The sequence below is a fragment of the Ipomoea triloba genome, chromosome 6 (assembly GCF_003576645.1).
Source record: "Ipomoea triloba cultivar NCNSP0323 chromosome 6, ASM357664v1".
In the NCBI taxonomy this organism is placed as follows: domain Eukaryota; kingdom Viridiplantae; phylum Streptophyta; class Magnoliopsida; order Solanales; family Convolvulaceae; genus Ipomoea; species Ipomoea triloba.
In genome coordinates, this window is record NC_044921.1 from 18783675 (window position 1) to 18803810 (window position 20136).

At 34.8% G+C, this 20136-nt stretch overlaps 3 protein-coding genes and 1 long non-coding RNA gene across 5 annotated transcripts in view; 3 read left to right on the forward strand and 1 right to left on the reverse strand.

Moving 5' to 3' along the window:
* LOC116022697 (putative late blight resistance protein homolog R1B-17) overlaps positions 1–5600 on the forward strand; it is a 7806-nt gene extending 2206 nt beyond the window's left edge. Inside the window, exons 2-5 of one of the 2 annotated variants that reach the window (XM_031263525.1) lie at positions 165–294; positions 2374–4410; positions 4503–4559; positions 5340–5600. In XM_031263525.1, the coding sequence (XP_031119385.1) occupies positions 165–294; positions 2374–4410; positions 4503–4510 (2175 nt within the window). In that variant the 3' untranslated portion in view covers positions 4511–4559; positions 5340–5600. The remainder of the gene's footprint in view (positions 1–164; positions 295–2373; positions 4411–4502; positions 4560–5339) is intronic. The other variant, XM_031263527.1, reaches the window with a different exon arrangement.
* Positions 5601–6052: 452 nt separating this feature from the next.
* On the reverse strand, positions 6053–9317 carry LOC116022958 (cysteine synthase 2-like). The gene is made up of 6 exons (XM_031263881.1): positions 9036–9317; positions 8835–8909; positions 7927–8070; positions 7077–7469; positions 6759–6994; positions 6053–6490 (listed from the first exon to the last, which is right to left on the reverse strand). Exons 1-6 carry the CDS (start codon positions 9237–9239, stop codon positions 6268–6270), a joined length of 1275 nt encoding a protein of 424 aa, XP_031119741.1. The 5' UTR covers positions 9240–9317; the 3' UTR covers positions 6053–6267.
* A 1298-nt stretch (positions 9318–10615) lies between these two features.
* On the forward strand, positions 10616–14386 carry LOC116023252 (meiotic recombination protein SPO11-1). The gene is made up of 14 exons (XM_031264240.1): positions 10616–10670; positions 10790–10889; positions 11278–11351; positions 11672–11773; positions 12042–12115; positions 12292–12308; positions 12806–12875; positions 12959–12995; positions 13273–13320; positions 13401–13459; positions 13528–13559; positions 13648–13753; positions 13883–14003; positions 14244–14386. Exons 1-14 carry the CDS (start codon positions 10616–10618, stop codon positions 14264–14266), a joined length of 918 nt encoding a protein of 305 aa, XP_031120100.1. The 3' UTR covers positions 14267–14386.
* A 2330-nt stretch (positions 14387–16716) lies between these two features.
* The window catches only part of LOC116023334, a 5407-nt gene continuing 1987 nt past the window's right edge, over positions 16717–20136 (forward strand). Inside the window, exon 1 of the long non-coding RNA XR_004099414.1 lies at positions 16717–16930. This is a non-coding gene — a long non-coding RNA (uncharacterized LOC116023334). The remainder of the gene's footprint in view (positions 16931–20136) is intronic.

Below are 20136 nucleotides of genomic sequence, written 5' to 3' on the forward strand. Positions count from 1 at the left end.
ATATATATATATATATATATATATATATATATATATATATATATATATATATATATATATATATATATATATATATATACTTTTTTTTTTTTTAGTAAGATTAACTTCAATTGTTTTTTCTTCTAAATCTTGTACCTTCCGACGACTAAAACATCCCTTTACAGATATCACAGACACATGAAATAGAAATGGTGGGACGCTACAGTGAATTGATGAAAATAAAGAGCGAACTTAGAGAGCGGGACCATTATGATGGACTAAAGGTTCTCTCAATCTGGGGAATGGGAGGCATTGGTAACGTATTTGTCTTTCATTCTAATTTTTTATCATGAAATTATTATTATTATTATTATTATTATTATTATTTTGTTTGAAAACTTATTATTATTATTATTATTATTATTATTATTATTATTATTATTATTATTATGGTAATGTACTCAAATAGTTCACACCTTTCATCTCATCTAAATGAGTTAATACCCAAAATTGTCCTCGACTATAGTGGTTTTTCTCAATTTTGTCCTAAACGACTTTAGCCTCATAAAGTAGTCCCAGACTTTTGTGTTCTCACCCAAAATTATCCACAGTTTGATAATATGTCAAGTGGGTGTTAAGTTTGAGGACAATTCAGTAATTTCATAATTTGGTCTCTCTTCCCTCCACTGGCAAATGGCCTCTTTTACCCTAAGGAAACAAATTTATTCCCGATAACCATGGCCGACTTCTCCCAGCGACATCGATTGCGAAGCCAGTGCTCGAAATCTGATCTCTCTTTGCTTTCACGTTTTGAAGTAAACAGACCGCTATTTCTCTCTCTCTCTCTCTATATATATATGTGTGTGTGTGTGTGTGTGTGTGTGCGTGCGCGCGCGCGCGCATCTATAGACTTCTGATCATCACTGCAATCAAGACTGGAAGACTCCTACATCGAAGATGAAGGTTCAGTCGTCGTCACTGCTAGGCTGGTCCACCGACGAAGGTTGTTGGTGTTGTTCCTATGCCGATCTGCTGCTAGGCTAGTCCTCGCCGCCAGAGACCAAAATTTCTCTTGTCCACCGATCCGTCGGCGGAGTTTCAGAGCTCGCCTCTGTTGTGTTGCCGCCGTGGCTACATTGCTGCTACTCTTGTCGGATTCCCCATCACCGGAGGACGATTGCACAAGCCTTCTGTCGATTGAAGAATCATCGCATAGTGTAGAGGAGGTGGAGTTGCTTCTGGAGATGCTAATAAAAGAGTTGTTGTTGACAGCGGCGAAATTGATGGTTTTCGCCACAACTTCGAAGTCTCTACACCGCCGCACAAGGGAGGAGACACCATCGGAATTAGGAACCTACGCCGCCGAGGCATCTGACCTAGATGGCAAATTCTCTGTTCTATTCTCGCCCTCGTTTTTCCCCTCCTCGGAAAACCCCAATATCTAAACAAAACGCGTAGGAATGATGAAAGGAATACGAGTTCTGAGGATTCTGGTAATTGGGATAAAGTCGAAGAAACAGAGGAAGTAGGAAGTTCATCGACAGAAGGGAAACCAACTGTCGCCGCCATCACCATAGCTTGTTGCCGCTGCTGGTACTTCTCTAAAGCTGCCGCCGGAGGTGCTACTGACCAAGGGAGAGGAGGAAGAAGGTGGAAAAAGAGAAGGCATAATTATGAAATTACTAAATTGTCCCCAGACTTAACACCCTTTGGACGGATTAACAAACGGAGGATAATTTTGGGCGAGAACACAAAAGTCTGGGACTACTTTATGAGGGCAAAGTTGTTTAGGATAAAATTGAGAAAAACCACTATAGTCGAGGACAATTTTGGGTATTAACTCTCATCTAAATAGTCACTTTAAGCTCCTAGAAGGGTGCCTAAATGAGCCGAACTTGATTATCACATTTAAAAATTAGGAGTTCAATCCTTGCACATGGTCATCTCAAATTTACGGGTTATTACAAAAGAGATATGTTTTTATTAGAGTTAATACCATATTTAGTCCATCGACTATTAAGATTTTACCACTTTGATCGTCCTCGACTTTTAAACCTGTTCAATTTAATTCTAACTATGCAATTTTGACCTAAACTAGTCTTTTGTCCAAACCAAAATAGTCCTAATTAGGATCATTTTGGTTAACAACTGTATAATTGAGGATGAAATTAAGCAAGCTTGAAAGTCGAAGACTAAATTGGTGAAATCCTAATAGTTGAGGAACCAAATTGGGTATTAACTCGTTTTTATTATAAGCAGATCATGCTTGCACTAAAGTTGTGAGTTTTACTCCAAATTCTTTTTGAATGAATTATATATTTATATTTGAGTTTTCAAAAAAAAAATATATTTATATTTGACGATATCTTATAAGTTATAATAATATTTTAATAGGCAAGACTACTTTGGCAAGAAAAGTTTTTAAGGAGACGAATGATATTGATGTTCATGCTTGGGCTATGGTGTCTACAAAATATGAGCTGAAACAAATTATCTCTTCCCTTATTCAATGCATTACGACCATGCACCCTGAAGAAATTGAGGAGGCAACCGAGGATGAATTAGCATGTAAATTAACAGAGCTGCTGAAGGGGAGAGATTATCTAATTGTTGTGGACGATATATGGAGTACTAGAGCTTGGGATGAAATCATTAGACTGTTCCCCTATGGAAGAAATAATAGATGCTTCATATTATTGACAACTCAAGATAGAGAGGTGGCTATGTATGCTAGTGGTGGTAGTGAGACCTATAACTTGAGTATTTTAGACGAGCTAGATAGTTGGAAATTATTTCGTAACATCTTTCCTTTTGAAAAGTATGTGGCACCTAGATTTAAAAAATTTATGAGCCATTTGGTCCGTGTTGTGGAGAAATGTGATGGACTACCACCTACAATCATTGCAGTTGCGGAGCGTCTGTCTAAATGCAAGAATGCAACACAGGAATTGAAAAAGATTGAAAAGGAATTAGAATCATTAGGAATTCTAAGTCACAATATACGTACTCACATTTACAATCAATTGCCAGAAGATTTGAAAGTTTACTTTCTATATTTTGGAGTCTTTCCAAAATGTAGTGAAATCCAAGTTAAAACACTTCTCAGGTTATGGATTGCTGAAGGATTGGTGAAGCAAACATGTTCTATGAACATAGAAGAGAGTGCTTATAGTTGTTTAGAATATCTTATAAATAGAAGTCTTGTCTTAATCTGCAACTTGAGTTTTGATGGAAAAATTAAGAGTTGTAGGATGCAAAGTGCCTTGCATAGCGTCTGTGCAGTAGAAGCTCAAAAAGAGGGCATTTTATGTGCTGTAAATACTCTTCAACATGTGGGATTGCCATTAAGTAGTGTGTTTTCAAATTCGTGTCGTTGGTTAAGTTTATACACACATGGTTTTGACTATTATGTGTTGCTTGGTACAAACATTTGTCGCTCTATTTTCTTCTTTTGTGAAAATTCAGAATCAAAATTTGTGCCTCTCAAGTTTTTAAGAGTTTTGGCATTTGTTCCATCTCGATTCCTAGAAAGAGAGAATTTAGGGAACCTAGTATTCTTGAGATATGTACATGTAAAACAATGGTTTGAAGGTCTGGAGGATATAGCGCCAACTAATCCAAATCTGCAAGTATTTATTGTGTCTCATAAGGGAACAATTGCAAGCTCAATTCGTTTGCCATCTAAATTTTGGGAGACACCAAAACTAATAAGGCATGTGGAGGTTAGCTCTTCCCTTTCGGTGGATCCTCCTCCTCCTAGCGAGGTTAGAGAGTCGTTGCAGACATTATATTGGTTGAGCATACACCATTGTACAGAGGAAGTTTTTTCAAGGATTCCAAACGTCAAAAAGTTGGGGATTATTTGTGGAGATGGTAAGGGAAATAGTAGTTCAACTGAGGATAACCTTGGTAATCTTGGTTGTTTGGGTGAGCTCAAGACATTAATGATTGCATTTAAGAAAGGCTCACCAATAGGCCTTCAGAATCTCAACTCTTTGTCGTTGCACCTCAATATCAAGAAATTGAATTTGAAGAGAACTTGTTTGCCGTGGAGTGAAATAAACATAGTTGGCATGTTGCCCAATCTTGAAGCACTGAAACTGAAAGAAGCCTCCAATGGTTCAGATTGGAACCTCAGCGTGCAGGGAAAATTCTATAAGCTAAAATTCTTGTATGTTGAAGCTAAAAACCTTGTCCGTTGGAAGATCATTGAAGACCATCCATTTTTTAAAGACTATCACCTTTTTCGTCTTAAGTACCTAGTCCTTAAAAGGTGTACACAATTAGAAGCTATTCCAAGTAGCTTTGAATCTATATACTCACTGAAGTCAATTGATTTACTACATTGCTCCCCCCATCTTAAGGAATTTGCCTACAATTTTAGTGATTTTCTGGAGCTTTATGAATACAACCCCGTTGTTATTCGCTATGGTCTGTCTCTTCTCTCTCACTCTCTTTTTTATAGAATTATAAATTTTGTTCAATTTATCAAGTTTTAACTCTTTTTTTTAATTAAATAACAGTGGAATAAGAAGTTGAAGAGGTTGATGATTAATTCGTCCGAGTAAAAGAATTGAATGGTACGTGTGTATTGCAATTAAATTGCCTATTTTCAGTACTTGCCTTGTAAGTAGCAGTCGATGTATGTGTTACACTTACATGGCCTAATTTTAACACTGATCTAAAGATCAACATCTATCATCACTTTTAACTTTTACCAAAATAATAATAATAATAATAATAATAATAATAATAATAATAATAATAATAATAGTACACTGTATATCATAATAAAAAAAAAAACCAATTCTCGTACCAAAAGGTCCATACTTGTTAACACTTTCTCAATTGAGCCCGTTACCTTGCGCAGTTTTCATAGTGCAATTTATTTTTCTTGTGTGGTTTGAGGGCTATAACACATGAACGAGTTTAATGCATACCATCCAGCAATGGCTACAAGTTTTTCTTGTCACCCAAAGAAAGAGAGTCATGCATGGCTTTGCAATATAACACAGAGTAACATTTAAAAATTATTTTTGAAATTGACAATTAGTACTTTTTTTTTTTGGAGTTGGGAAGACTTGGGGCTGGGACAACTCCAGCCAAGTTGGTTTAGTTATCACAAGATTTCAAGTTTAGTTTCTTGTGATAGTTTTTTTTTTTTTTTTTTTTTTTTGGAAAAAGTTTCCTGTAATAGTTATTTATTGACTTTTGGTATGAGCCTAGTAGGCTTCACCTAGAACGCAAGGATGCGCATTATTAACGCATCTAATTGAGTTTCTTAATTGTGTATGAGCATTAATTAAATGTATTTATATTTTGATATAAACCATGATGTTTGAAGTGTTTTCTTTCCACAGGGTTAGCAATGATTTGCAGTGTGGCAACTTTGCAGGAGCCTTCTGGTGATTCATACATTTTGAAGTTTGCTTTTTAATTATCATTTTCATACATTTTGAAGTTTGCTTATTAATTATCATTGAAATACTGAATTCATAAAGCTTTACTTTGTGTTGATTAAAATGATGCATGATTGTGTTGTGTAAAATGGTGTAATCTATTGAGTTTGTTTTATAAGAATGCTTTGTATCAACTTCATAGTTTTTCCCTGTTAAAGTCCGTCATTTGGCTTAGCCTTCCATACTTTAATGTTGAGATTTTGGGGATGACATGTCAAGCAATATCCCCCATTGGTAGGATAATTGGACAGGTACCCAACCCGGAATCACCCAAAACCAACAGTCACATAACGGAAACATTTACTCCAGTACCGACCTATTCAAAAGGAGACAATTATGATGAATATCACTTAATGTAGACCCGACTCTCCATTATTATAGACCATTACTTTAGCAGAAGAAGGTTGGAAGTAATAGTACAAGTAGGAGACTTTTCATTAGACGGACACATTCGAAAATCCTTAAGCAATTTGAAGCTTTGATTACTTTCTATAATTATTCTATTAACCTTATTTACCGTCACCCATACTTGGATGCATCATATTTCATGATATTGTTCCATCAAATATTCAAATTATCAAATGTAATTGAGATAAAGAAAAGAAAAGAAAACCTGGTAAGAACAACATATCATGTACAAGCTAGGTTGTATTCCATACTTGTCTATAAAAAACAACACCGTACATCACTAAACATGTTTCTTGTGTGATCTACTGCATCAGTATTTGTGTCACAACTAGTGAAATGAAAATGCTTTCATCCCTCGAGCAAAACATACCGGTTTTTAGTGATTATATTAGGTGCAAAAAATAAAAATAAAAAACAAAATTCAACTAAAGCCAAGAAACTCCAATCCAGTTGCTGAAGGAGTCAAGCCATGTTGAGACAAGTACTCATAATTGAAAAACTTACTTAGATGCCGCATGCCACTATCACACAAGATCGTCACGATAGTGTGGCCAGGCCCTAATGCTCGTGCCGCTCTAACAGCTCCAACACAATTCATAGCTGATGAACTTCCAACAAACAGCCCATCATTCTTCAACAGATACCTGATGAGCATCAACAACATTAAGGTAATAACACGTGCACTAATGTGTGTGCGCACAATATTGTTCTAACTTTGACAGCACATACTTCGTTTTTTCAAAAGTTTCTCAAGCCATTGGGGTTCTTGGCTACTTAAGGGGTAGCAAAATTATTGGAAAATTTCAATGTTAATACATTCAATAACATGTGAAGCGGATTTTTTATGAGTGCCATCCTGACTTTGTGGAGACAAACAGCTCAAAAGAAAGAGAACTAGGCATATAGACTAACCTAGACATTTCAACAGCTTCCATGTCTGTGCCTCGGAAAGCCCCATCAAGTTTTGCCAGCTTAAAATTCTCTGTCAGTCTATTGATTCTAATCCCTTCAGTAATAGTATCGAAAGGGTTCTTCAACCTCCGTCCTTCAGCTTCCTCTCTCGTGTACATGACTCCTCTTATTACCTTGTTAAATAAGCCCGAACCAGGGGGATCAACAAGAAAGCACTTGATGTTTGAGTTTTTTTCCTGAACATGGGACAGAAGAAGTTCATCTCTCAGCACTTTATATTTTAGCGGCCCTAGTTACTGTTGGAAACTAAGAACCAACCTTCAAAAAACAGGAAACACCAGCAACAGTGCCACCAGTGCCTGCGGCTGCAACAAAAGCATCCAGTTCCCCACCTGTTTGTTCCCATATCTCTGGCCCGGTACCCTCATAGTGGGCCCTAAAATTTGCAAGGTTTTCAAATTGATCTGCAAAAAATCCACCCTTGCAGTCAAGTGAGAATGTTGAACTTTGTTTTTCCTCACTGATTGTATGACCATTGATTTGTTTAGCCCCCTTGGAACCATTTTGATCTGCTTTGCTTTTTGTAATTAATGCTATTTCATTTGCCTCCAGTGCCCTTCTTCTTGCAATATTAACAAAATGGTCTTTGTGAGTTATTGAAACTGGTCGGACCCTTTCAATTGTAGCCCCAAGTGCTTCCAGGATTTGAGACTATAAAATAGTGGTTTTTTGTTTAGGATCACAAGATTTAAGAGAACAAACCAAAGAAAATGAGATCTTTACAATAAATCACAACAATAACATAATGCATCGCATTCTAGTTACATAACCACTGAATCAGGTGGAAACCAGACAAGCTTGGGAGTCTGTCAAGTAAGAGTTCAACCTTTCTTAGTTTTTAAGAGTGAGAACTAACATATGATTCTTGCATTTTGGTACAGTCCTTTTGTCAGTTCCTAATCTTCAAAGTTTGAACCACTAATTCCTATTTTCGTCTTTCTTTTAAGAAGCAACTATAAAATTTAGCAAACCATTCGGAAAATTTGACTATCCCTAGACACATCCTAAAAATGCTTGAGATGTGCACTTGGTCTGAACTAGCAAAGGGAACAAAAAAACAGCAGTCAAGTACACGTGTGAAAACGAGAGAGAGGAAAGGTTTATATACCTTCTCAATAGCAGCATCATCAGGGATAACCACATGGCATGTACACCCAAATGCAGGAGCTACTGTTGCAAGACTTATGGCTGTGCTTCCAGCACTGCCCTCTGTAACTATGCCGCCTTCAGCTAGTGCTCCTGATTCCAAAGCCTATACAAACAAGAACTGTATGTAAACCACCACATAGAAGCATCTATCTTTATGATACCAAATTTCAGCAAAGTGTATAGAAACAGACAGCACAGGTAGTTAAGTTTTAGGATAACAAAACACCAAAGAAAGATCCCAGCAGCATCTGAAAGCTTATTCAAAGATAAAAACAGGATATAGCAGAATACATACACCAATAATCAATATGCCTGCCGGAATGGGATATGTTCAGACAACGAGAAAATAACCAAATGCAGAGCAGTGAAAGCATTTATTGAGCGGACTTGTGACAATAATCCATGAAACAAAATACCAGGAAAAGAAGAATACAAAGAAGATAACGATGTGAATTCCTTGACACTTCAAGGTGAGAGCACTAAATGATGATGTATCATGTATGTACTATGTACTTCAAATTACAGAAAAACCCAACAAGAAATTCCACTACCAACCAGCATTGCCTATAAACTAGTAAACTAGAGCATAATGAAGGGCTAGAAGTATAAATGTATGATCAAATGCACTGGTCAATCAAGTGAGGACTTTCTAAGAATAAGAAGACCCAAATAATAACCATTCCATCAAAAAGAATATGAAACCATTAACCATGAATCATAATTTTTGTGCAGGGAATATTGCCACAAGAAACACCCTTACCGTGCTAGGTTAACAAAATGTGAAATTAACAAAATGTTAAATTAAGTTTTTTTTTTCTAATTAAACAAAAGTGAAACTATCTAAGCAGATAAATGGAGTGAATTTACCTCCTCAATAATTTTCACAGCTACCCTATCTTTAACACTCCCGCCTGGATTCAAGAACTCCGCTTTCCCGAGAATCTGTTTATCAATCGAAAACGTATTTATTTATTTTATTTTATTTGCAAACACAAAAAGAAACGAAAATTACCAAAGCCATTAGAAATAAACCACAAGCGTATGCGTGTTTAGAGAGAGAGAAGGTACCTCACAGCCAGTGGCGTCGGAAAGGCTATTGATTCTAATCAAAGGGGTGTTGCCAATGGCGGCAACGAGCCCATTTCTGGACTTTTTCAGTGAAGCAGTTTGTCTGCGTCTAGAAGACTTCTTTTCAGTGTGCTTGCTGAGGAAGTAAGAGACAACTACAGCTATGGAGAGCGCTGTGACAATCACACCTGCGGTGGTTCTCATAGGCGGCGCCGATGGAGAGCAGAGGTGGAAGTGGATCCGCCCTGGTTGAACCGCTTTAAAATACAGTGCATATTCAAATATCGGCTTAAGCCTGTAAACTGTTTTTTTTTTTAAGCACTTATATTTTTGAAGATTTTTAAGCACTTATATATAATTTCTCAACCTAAGAGTCCATTTGAGAGAGTAGACTCACAATTATGTTAACCACAAAATCTTTGATCATATACAGGCCAGTAATCTTCCAGACGGAAAAAAATTAAAGAAAAATGATTAATTCCCCATTTTTTCGATTGAAATTATTTTTAATTTATTTTTTAAAATATCAAATTTATTAGTAATATATAAGATTTATGTATTTAAAATTTACATTAAAAATGTATTAAATGCCAAAAGAATTACAAAATTTAAAAATACCAACAAATAAGTTTTTTTTTTTAAGAAGTTAGGTTCATCAATTAATATTAAATAAAAAATGTAAAATAAAATTGGGATATTATTAAATTGTTTTTATATTTGGTTCCTAATTATTGTATTTGTCATATTTGATTTACAATGTTTATAGAGTTAATTACCAAAATGGTCCATTGACTATAGCAAAATTAACAATTTGGTTCTTGAGTACTTTTTTGACCAATTAAGTCTCTCAACTTTAAAAATCTTAATCAATTTGGTCATCCCTTTATTTTAACGTTAGACAATCGTTAACTTGGGACCAAATTGGTAATTTCGCTATTGTCAAGGGATCATTTCAATAATTAACTTTAGGGTGGACAATTCAATTTTCCCGAACTGAACTAGTTGACTCAACTAGTTCGGTTCAGTAATATACCGAATAACCAAACTATAATGGATTCTTGTATACTGAATAGTTCGATAAAAAAGTGAATTGAACCGAATACCATTTGATTTTTAAAAATATAATAATAATAATAATAATAATAATAAAGAAATCATATAAAATATTTACGAGAGATACCAGTAAGAATATGAATTGAACAACAGAATTGGCAGAAAGATACTTGGATTTACTTCTTTTTTAATAATAATAATAATAATAATAATAATACTAATATAGAGACTCATATGGAGTAATAAAATTTACAACACTAGTCTGTTTGGTTAGATGTATAGGAGGCATTTCTCAAACGAGATGGGTTTAAATTCCCGATTTCTAGTAATGGATGAAAGTGCACAACCACTTACGCCAACTAAGATGTCTCCTGAGTCTTGATTATGCTGTAGCCTCTAGGTAAGATTATATAAATCTTCCAAAACGGGGTAAATTTCGTAATTAGCCAAACATCAATGGCACAACTGCAAAACTCACTGGTATAACTTATAAAACGCCATACTCTGAGCAAGCTCGCTCAGGGAAAATGGAGGGAAAGCGTTCTGGTTCTATGCATTGCAAAGTGTTGAGAAGATTGAAAGGTACTTTCGATTTTTAAAAAAATACAGAAGTTTCAATATCTGTTTGAAGTTCACCGCATATTTTCTATTTACAATGACGAAGACGTACTTTTCTTCGACGTGACGTCGTACTCTTGTAGAGCTTACTCGATCGATTGTTGAAGATCTCGCGAACAATCGCTTGCCGATCATTTACATTGATCGGTTCAGGAATTACTGCATGGACGGTTCAGGAAATTGGTTAGATTATTTTTAACTAACTTTCAACATTTTTGTTCTTAATATGAATTATCGAAAATTGTGTTTACTGTGATAGATTTAGCTTCTGGATGATTAATTGTTTACGTTTGTATGGTAAAAGTCCCTCTCCCAAATAAATAAAAGGTAAAGGAGTCAAGGAGAGAAGCTTTATTTTTTTTTTTTTTTTAAACAAGTAGTGAAATTATGATATATTGTTATTCATGCTAGTGGCTAATTAAACAGTTATCATGGATAGTTGTTGTGTGTGGTTCAGTTGGTATAAGTCCATTGAATGGCATTGATATGAAATTTTCCTTTCATTTTGTTGTCTTATTAATTGTATTGAATTCTATGATCAGTGAGTAAGGTTTGCATTCCTTATATGCAGCTATTGCAGCTCTGGTTTGTCAAATGGGAAGGAAGTTGTTACACTGAAGAGGGAAAGCCATGCACGTAGGTTAGGTGAGTCAGTCATGCATTCAGACATAGTCAATCTACCCTCTTTTGTCTCCAACTTTTTGACATGGAGTGTGCCGAAGGGGTTGCAAAAAGTGTGAAAAATATATAGAAGAAAATGATTTCTGAGGAAGAATCATCTTTGATTTGAGTTTTTATAGAACTGCATTTTCCGTCGCCTTTTTTGATGGATATTATATTGGATGAAACTGATCTGGTGCTGGTTGCTTGGTCCTAAGATCATCTAATTCTTACATATAACCCTTTATGTGAATGTACCACTTGTGAAGTTGGTGATCAGGTGTTGCATGTTTCATTGTTTCCAGATGTTTTGTTAAGGGTGCTACTGATTGTTCAGCAACTTCTGCAAGAAAATCGTCATGGTTCAAAAAGAGACATATACTACATGCACCCTTCTATTTTTAAAGGTATATACAGACTAATAGATTTTCCTTTAGCATTTATCACCACTTGAGCCATAGTGTTGAAGTAAGAACTCATATATATGTTCAAGAATCAGATAGCAAAATCAGTGCAAATGGATGCATGTCTTGCATGTCAAATATCAATTAGATTTTGCGGAAATACTGATATGCAATTAGTTTAATCTTCATGTAGTTCTCTTTACAGTCTAAATTTCACTTTTACATTGTCTTCTATACCTTTATATCCATGTCATTCCATTTTTTGATGCAGAACAAGCAACTGTTGACCGAGCAATTAATGATATTTGCATACTTTTGCAATGCAGTCGGCATAACCTGAATGTGGTATGCACTCCAAAAGCTTCCTATATCCATCTATATCTAGAAAGCACTTGCTTGCATGCAGTATGAACCTGTGATCAGCATGTTGATAAAGATATGCACACATGATTGTAATACAATCTTTAAGTCTTATTATGGATCCTTTTGGTAATTTTTCTTTGCTGTCTGATCTTTGGCAGGTCTCAGTTGGGAATGGGTGTGTACTCATGTAGAATGGCAAGAATGCCCATTGATGATAATACTACTTCTTTTAGTACTAATTTGACTGTAATATTAGTACTTTAATGTGATTTTCAAGTATTTTAATACAGAAAATAGGAATTATCTTCATGAATGTAAGATCATTCATTCATTCCTGTTCCTGGGACAATGAATTTGATACTTCAAAGATTGTTTTTGCATCTACGTCTTATCAAAGAGTCCCAATTATAACTTAATTTTTTTGATTGGGCTTGGATAATTCATGATACTTTACTGGTTATATTTGAGGAGACATTTTCATAGCAACCCTCAAGATAGAATCACATCCAAGCACCATGATTACTGCATTTCTGTTAACCCCAAAAGTAATGTCATGGTAGCATGCAACTGTTTAAATGCATTGACTTAGTTCAGAATCTCAATTCATTGACTTAGATCTACATTCCAGTGCATTTGTTCTTATGCTCCCTGGTTTTTATATGTTTGATCTAGATTGGTGATGGGATGGCTGCAATTTGTAGAGGCTGGGAGAAAATTTGACTGTATTAACAGTCCAAACACAGTAAGCCTAACTTCAAATAATCATTTCAAATCAGGATGATACTTAGATTATAACATGACCTTAAGAGGTTGGCATTCCTGCAGGCACACCCCATTCCTGTGCATGTAGAAGAAGTTGACAGTATCCTTTTGAGAATGGCATGTCATGCTGTAGATGACTGAAATTTCTTATTATGAGAAATAAGAATGAATGGAGCATTTACTTGGTGCATTGTGTGGAAGCACAAATTTAAGGAAATGAGAAGGTTAGGAGAATGATGAGACTATTTACTTGTTCTATTGGTTTCTCCTGGATGGTAAGGGCACAATTCAGGAAACAAGTGATAATAATCTGTCTATATTATGTCATTCTCAACTTGTGCAGCTGTGGGTCTATATTTCCTTAATTATTTACAAAGATATTATTAGTGTTGCCCAGTACATTTTAGTTGTGGAAAAGGAATCAGGTATAATTCTTTAGCAGGGTAATGATTCCATATGACCTACAGTGTCTAACCATGACAATGTTTTATCTGTTCATGTGCAGTATTCCAACGACTAGCAAATGATCAATTCTGCAAAAGAAATCGTTGCATTGTCATCTCAGTAAGCACCTCATGTTAGCACTTTTCTCTTATTCTTCATATTAGGATCTGTTAACATCTTTTTAACAGGGAAGAGGCTATCCTGATGTTCCCACAAGGAGGTAGGAATCCTGTTCCACTGTGTCATGCTATTTCCAGATTGGCATCCTCAGCATCATCTGGATTCTTGTCATCTTATCTTCTTGACAGATTCCTGCGGCTCCTGACTGAGAAGCTGCGCCTGCCTGCATATTGCTTGGTAGATTGTGATCCATATGGCTTTGACATCTTGGCCACATACAGATTTGGCTCTATGGTGAAAATCCTGAGATTGTTTTAAGGATTATACAACCGTGCTATATTTATCCTGTTTATACTGCAAATTTAATTATCAAACCAAATGCCTCTCATTTATGACACAATTCATTTGACTTGTTTCTTGAAGCAAATGGCCTATGATGCAAAATTTCTCTCTGTCCCCGAGATAAAGTGGCTTGGAGCTTTTCCTCTAGATTGCGATAACTACTGTATTCCACAGCAATGTCTTCTACCCTTGACCGAAGAAGGTGGAATCCTTTCTAGTAAATTAATAATTCCGTTTGGCATTTTCTTATTATTCTGACAAGTAAATGAACCTTGTTAGATAAGAGGAGAGTTGAGGCAATGCTACTAAGATGCTACATGCGAAGAGAAGTGCCTAAATGGAGGTTGAATTTTGACTGATATTTCACATGGAAGAAACACATTATGAATTGTTGTCATTAGTATACTAAATTTGTTGGATTCTGTTTGGTTGTTTTTGAAAGGGTTGAATTGGAGCTGCTGCTAGAGAAAGGAGTCAAATTTGAGCTTGAAGCGTTATCTGCCTGCTCACTTTCATTTTTGTCAGACGAGTATTTACCATCTAAGATCCAAGGAGGAGGCTACATATGAAACTTTTTCTGTAATGGTAATGTCTATATACAAGTGCTAACATTTCAAAATCAGCTATGTTATATACCAACTTAAGAATTTTGACTAGTTTTTACTAGAAAAACGGTAAGTGTACTCTATTGAGTATAACTCCTATCAAGTGATTAATTTTTATTGGAGGAAGGAAAATGAATGAACAAAAATCATAGTCCATCCGTTTTTATTAATTAATCAAAGCACGACACATAATATGTAGTAGAAAAACAAAGTTCATGTAGTATATTCTGTTTACTAGAAATAATCAAACAAATAACAAAAGAAATCTTGCAATAGTGGTTTCCACCAATAAATTATTCATATTTTCAAGACACAATTACACAAGGAAGAAATTTATTCAATTCAAAAGCATCGGATATTATAATAGTCTATTTTAAATTATATTGAGTTATATAAAATTCAAATTTTGCAGTTTATTATTATTATTATTATTATTATTATTAACTTCTTAAAGGGATGAAATTGAGTTGTAGTATCAACTATACCAAGGCTAGATGAAAACTTTCAGATAGTGAAGAACAAAGCATCTATTCATGACTTTATATAACTTAGTGGACAAAGGACGAAGGAAGTTTCTAAATTTTACCTTGAAAAGTCAATTAAAACTTTTAAAAAATGTAATTATACTTTACACACTTTAACATGTTTGGGGCAATAAAATCGAAAAATAACATGCTATTGTAGATCATTTAGTTCAGGCCAGAAAATTCGGCTACTGGTGACGACCAAATTGTCGTCGGTCGCCATTCCCCGCGGAAGGCAACCACTCGTCGCCTTCCACAGAGGAGAAGGCAGCGGAAGGCGACCAATTGTTGGCCTTGCTTTGCGGAAGGCGACTTCCAACGTGAAGGTGACCGGTGGTCGCCTTTTGCCGAGAATGGCAACCAGCGACCGTTGCCAGATTTTCTGGTATGAACTGAAATGATCTACAATAGCAGGTCATTTACTGATTTTTGGGCTTCATTGTCTCAACTTAACATATTAAAAGGTATAATTAAATTATTGTGTGGACCATGGTCCACATAGCTGTATGGACCATGAATATAAGGTACATTATTTTTTATACTGAAGGTACATTATTTTTGTACTTAAGGTACATTTTTTATAGTGCTATAAAATAATGTACTTTCAGTACAAAAATAATGTACCCTAAAATAATGTACCTTCAATACAAAAATAATGTACCTTTAGTATAAAAATAATGTACCTTATATTCATGGTCCACACAACTGTGTGGACCATGGTCCATGCAATAATGATTGATTATATTTTTTTAAAATTTAAAAACTTAATTGACTTTTCAAATAAAGTTTAAGTAATTATTTAACATTTTTCCCTATTGCATGCTTCAAACATTTTAAAATGTTGGCATTTATAAAATGTGAAATTGTGGTCTGCATTGACAACAGATTATCAAGGCATGTTTGAGAGGTTTTGTGGACAACCGTCAAAATGACAAAAAAATTCGTGCTTCGCCCATTTATACCGTTATACTGTACGTTAGAATAATAAACTTTATGGGCAAGATAATGTATTTTATGAGTTAGAACAATATACTTTATGTGAGAATAAAATTTATGGTGTAAGATAATGTACTTTATGAGTTAAAATAATGTATTTTATATGTTAGAATAATGTATTTTATGAGTTAGAATAAAATACTTTATGTGTTTTTGGACCCACACCATAATGATTTTATTTGAGATCAATTTTTTAGAGGAAATTACACATTAGGACAATAGACTCGAATGATGAGATTACATATTTATGGGGACACATGTCGGGTGCTCGGCATGTCCTCCACGTGCCCCAAAGAGGTCGAACGGTGAAGCTATACTTGCCAAACATCTTAGAGGTTTGAAACATAGAGGGATGCTTGGTGACCGGGGAGATGTACTAATAATGAGACCGGAAAGTGTTACTAATAATGAAAACAAAAAGGTCTACAAATAATGAGACCAAGAAGTAGGCATACTCTCTTAAGGTTGGGAAATATAGTAGTGTACTCGGGATAAAATATGTTACCGAGATTAAAAAAAAAAAAAAAAAAGTGCACTAAAAAATCCAAAAAATATACTATTGAGCTCCATAGGAGAAGTGAGTTGCCATGTAACTCTATTAGTTATCATTTGGAAAAAGATTCGATGTGCTTTTTCTTGTTGGTTGTTAGAAATTATATTGGTCTTGCCTGGAAAGCTGAAAAAAGTTACTAATGAAATTTCCATTGAATTTCGCCATTTCTTCACGCGAAGTTTCTGTTTTCGATCATACTGTCCTTTCAATTGTGAGTATATAAGCAATGTTCCAAAACAAATTATACGCAATGATAATCATTTCTACCCACCGGAACGTCGCCGGCGTCGGCGTCATCTCCATTCTCCACCATCGTACCTCAGACCAGCTCGGATTCCGGCCTCCACTTCTTTCTCCACCGTGCTCGGTCGCTATCATATCGTCGTCGACGGCTTGATCCACCGGCCGCAGCTAATTAGGATCAAGAAAAGTAGAGCATATATTCATCAAGGTACGCTCTAGCTTCAATTCTTTCCTTTTTTTTTTTTTTTTTGAATATTCTTTCCTTATCCTATCAGTCCATTTTTTTGCATGTTTGGCTGCCTATAATATCATATATACTTTTTGATCTTTCTTTTATTTCACAGTTTTTTTCTTTTTGAACAAAATTTGTTTCACAGTTATATAACTTAGTTTGTTATTATCAAATTTTGTAAATTTGTTCAATCAATTGTTTCAAACATTGTCAATTTGATCCCTCAATAATTAATTAATTATAAGTTTTTTTTTTAATTTTTAAAGCATATATTACTTCGTCAATATATCAAGAACTGAGAGTGATCAAATTGACGTTTGAAGTGAATTGAAATTTGAATTTCTAAAAATTGATATGAAAACTTGTCAATAAAAAAACTGGTAATGAAAAGATATTAAATTGCATAACACATAACAACTGAGAGGCCAAAAGTCTGAATTTTGTCATATATAATTTGGTTTAATTTATACTATGTAGATTTTAAAGTTGTGTTATTATTATTATTTTTTTTTGAAAGCTTAAAGTTGTGTTATATAATTTCAAGATCGAACCTCAATTGCACAAAAAAATCAAATGTAAATAAATGGTGTCCCCGACTCCCCTCCAATTGAAAGACAATATAATAAACATGAGTATAATTAACTTAATCAATGTCATACACATAACAATATATCATTTTCACACAACCAACAAAAAATAAATAAAATAAATAAACTTGACATTCATTAAAATACCAAAGATATACTACATGGCTAACAAAGACCTTGTGGTCTAATGGCACCCGCTTTACACTCCCACATGAAAGAGAGTAAGGTCGATAAATGAGAAAGTAGTTATGAATAAATACTACATTGTAATAGAGTCTGTAGTACAAAAAAAAAACATGGCTAAATGCCTAAATAGTTCAATAGAACTATACATCGAATCTATGTCCAAGTCTTGATGCGTTGGGCTCACGTCCAAGAGCTAGCCCGGCCCAATCTGTGGCAAAGTCTTGAAACTCATGAAAAATAGGCAAATCTAACCCAAAAGTACCTAGCAAAACATAATAGGACCATTCAAAAAATATATATATTAAAGATTTAATCTAATCTAATCTGGTGTAGCACAACATAACTCTCACGAAAGAGAGCCATTATATTCTAGAAGAAACAAATAAAAAATAAATGTCCACATAGACAGTTCTATCAATTGATTTATGTGAGATATATTGAAATAAAGAGATAGGATCTAGTCCTGAAAATTATCTCGATATAAGAGTTACACCATTGTAGTGTATAGTATGAGCTCCTTGTAGAGTTGTATGTACCAATTAAGTATGCAATCATTATACCATGGACCTAATGGACCACTTTCGGTTTTTGTGGACAATAAAGTAAAAGTAAATAAGTAGTTATGAACAGATACTACATTATAACCGAGTCGGTAGTACTAAAAAAGAAAAGTAAAAGTAAATAAAATGGAAAACAAAAAGGAAAAACGTCTCACAGTTATTATTTCCTTGCTGGGTTGTGGCGGCTTCATAAATAGAGTTCTGGGCGGATTCTAAAATCGAATAATAATCCAGCTGACATGTTTCGGGTTGCGTGGATCCAAATGTTTCTCCAAATCGTTGGTCCTATATAATAGGAGGGCAATTTAAAAAGCACGTAATATATATACACTGCAAGCTAAGAGATCAGAACAATTAACATATATATATATATATATATATATATATATATATATATATATATATATATATATATANATATATATACACTGCAAGCTAAGAGATCAGAACAATTAACATATATATATATATATATATATATATATATATATATATATATATATATATATATATAGATGGTACCTGATTAAAGTAACCTGAATTTATAAAATCATCAGTGAGATGCTGTCCAACATTAATGTCATCATCAAACATCGTCTGTGCAAAACAAGCCATTGTTTGGATGTTGTTGCTTGCTGCAACAACGTTATTATTGTCGTTGCTGATAGAACTAGATGAGGAGTAAGAGTAGTTAAAATGGTCTGGATTCGCAAAATTATTAGTGAGATGTTGTCCAACATTAATGTCATCAAACGCCCTCTGTGCAAAACAAGCCATTGTTTGGCCGATGTTGCCTGCTGCAACAATGTTATTATTGTCGTTGTTGATAGAACTAGAGGAGGGGTAAGAGTAGTCAAAATGTCCAACATTAATGCTGTTATCAAACGCCGCCGGTGCAAAATAAGCCATTGTTTGGCCGTTGTTGCCTGCTGCAACAACCTTATTATTGTCGTTGTTGATAGAACTAGAAGATGGGTAAGAGTAGTCAAAATGACCTGGACTCATAAAACCATCAGTGAGATGTTGTCCAACATTAAAGTTGTTATCATCAAATGCCGTCGGTGCAAAATAAGCCATTGTTTGGCCGTTGTTGCCTGTTGCAACAACGTTATTATTGTCGTTGCTGATAGAACTAGAGGAGGGGTAAGAGTGGTCAAAATGACCTGGATTCATAAAATCATCAGTGAGATGTTGTTCAACATTATTGATGTCATCAAACGTTGCCTGTGCAAAATAAGCCATTGTTTGGCCGTTGTTGCCTGCTGCAACGAAGTTATTATTGTTGTTGCTGATAGAACTAGAGTAGGGGTATGAGTAGTCAAAATGGCATGGACAATCCTGGATTAATGTTCTGGACCGCCCTAAGTTGGCATTCAAGTGCAGATTATGATTATTTTGCGGGTGAAATATTGATTCATCTCGCACAATCGGCATTTGACCAAGGTGGCATCGGTTAGATGAAGCTTGGCAGCCACTGTTGAACGCTGCATCTAGTTGATGTTGGCGATGCAAATTCCGCATATAGTACTCTTCATGCCATATGACAAATTTATTCCTCCTTCGTTGCTTGCGTTTTAAGAATAGTCTAAACTTCTATAAATTTTCACATCAAAATGTTAGTGTTGAGCATATAATGAAACACACTACAATGTTAAGAAACACACACCACAGTGCATATTTATGTGGTGTGTTTATTAACATTGAGTGGTGTATTTCGTAACATTGAGTGGTGTGAATCGTATGACCGCACGGGAGAACACAGCCGCACCTGATCATGACTATATATATATATATATATATATATATATATATATATATATATATATATATATATATATATATATGCGCG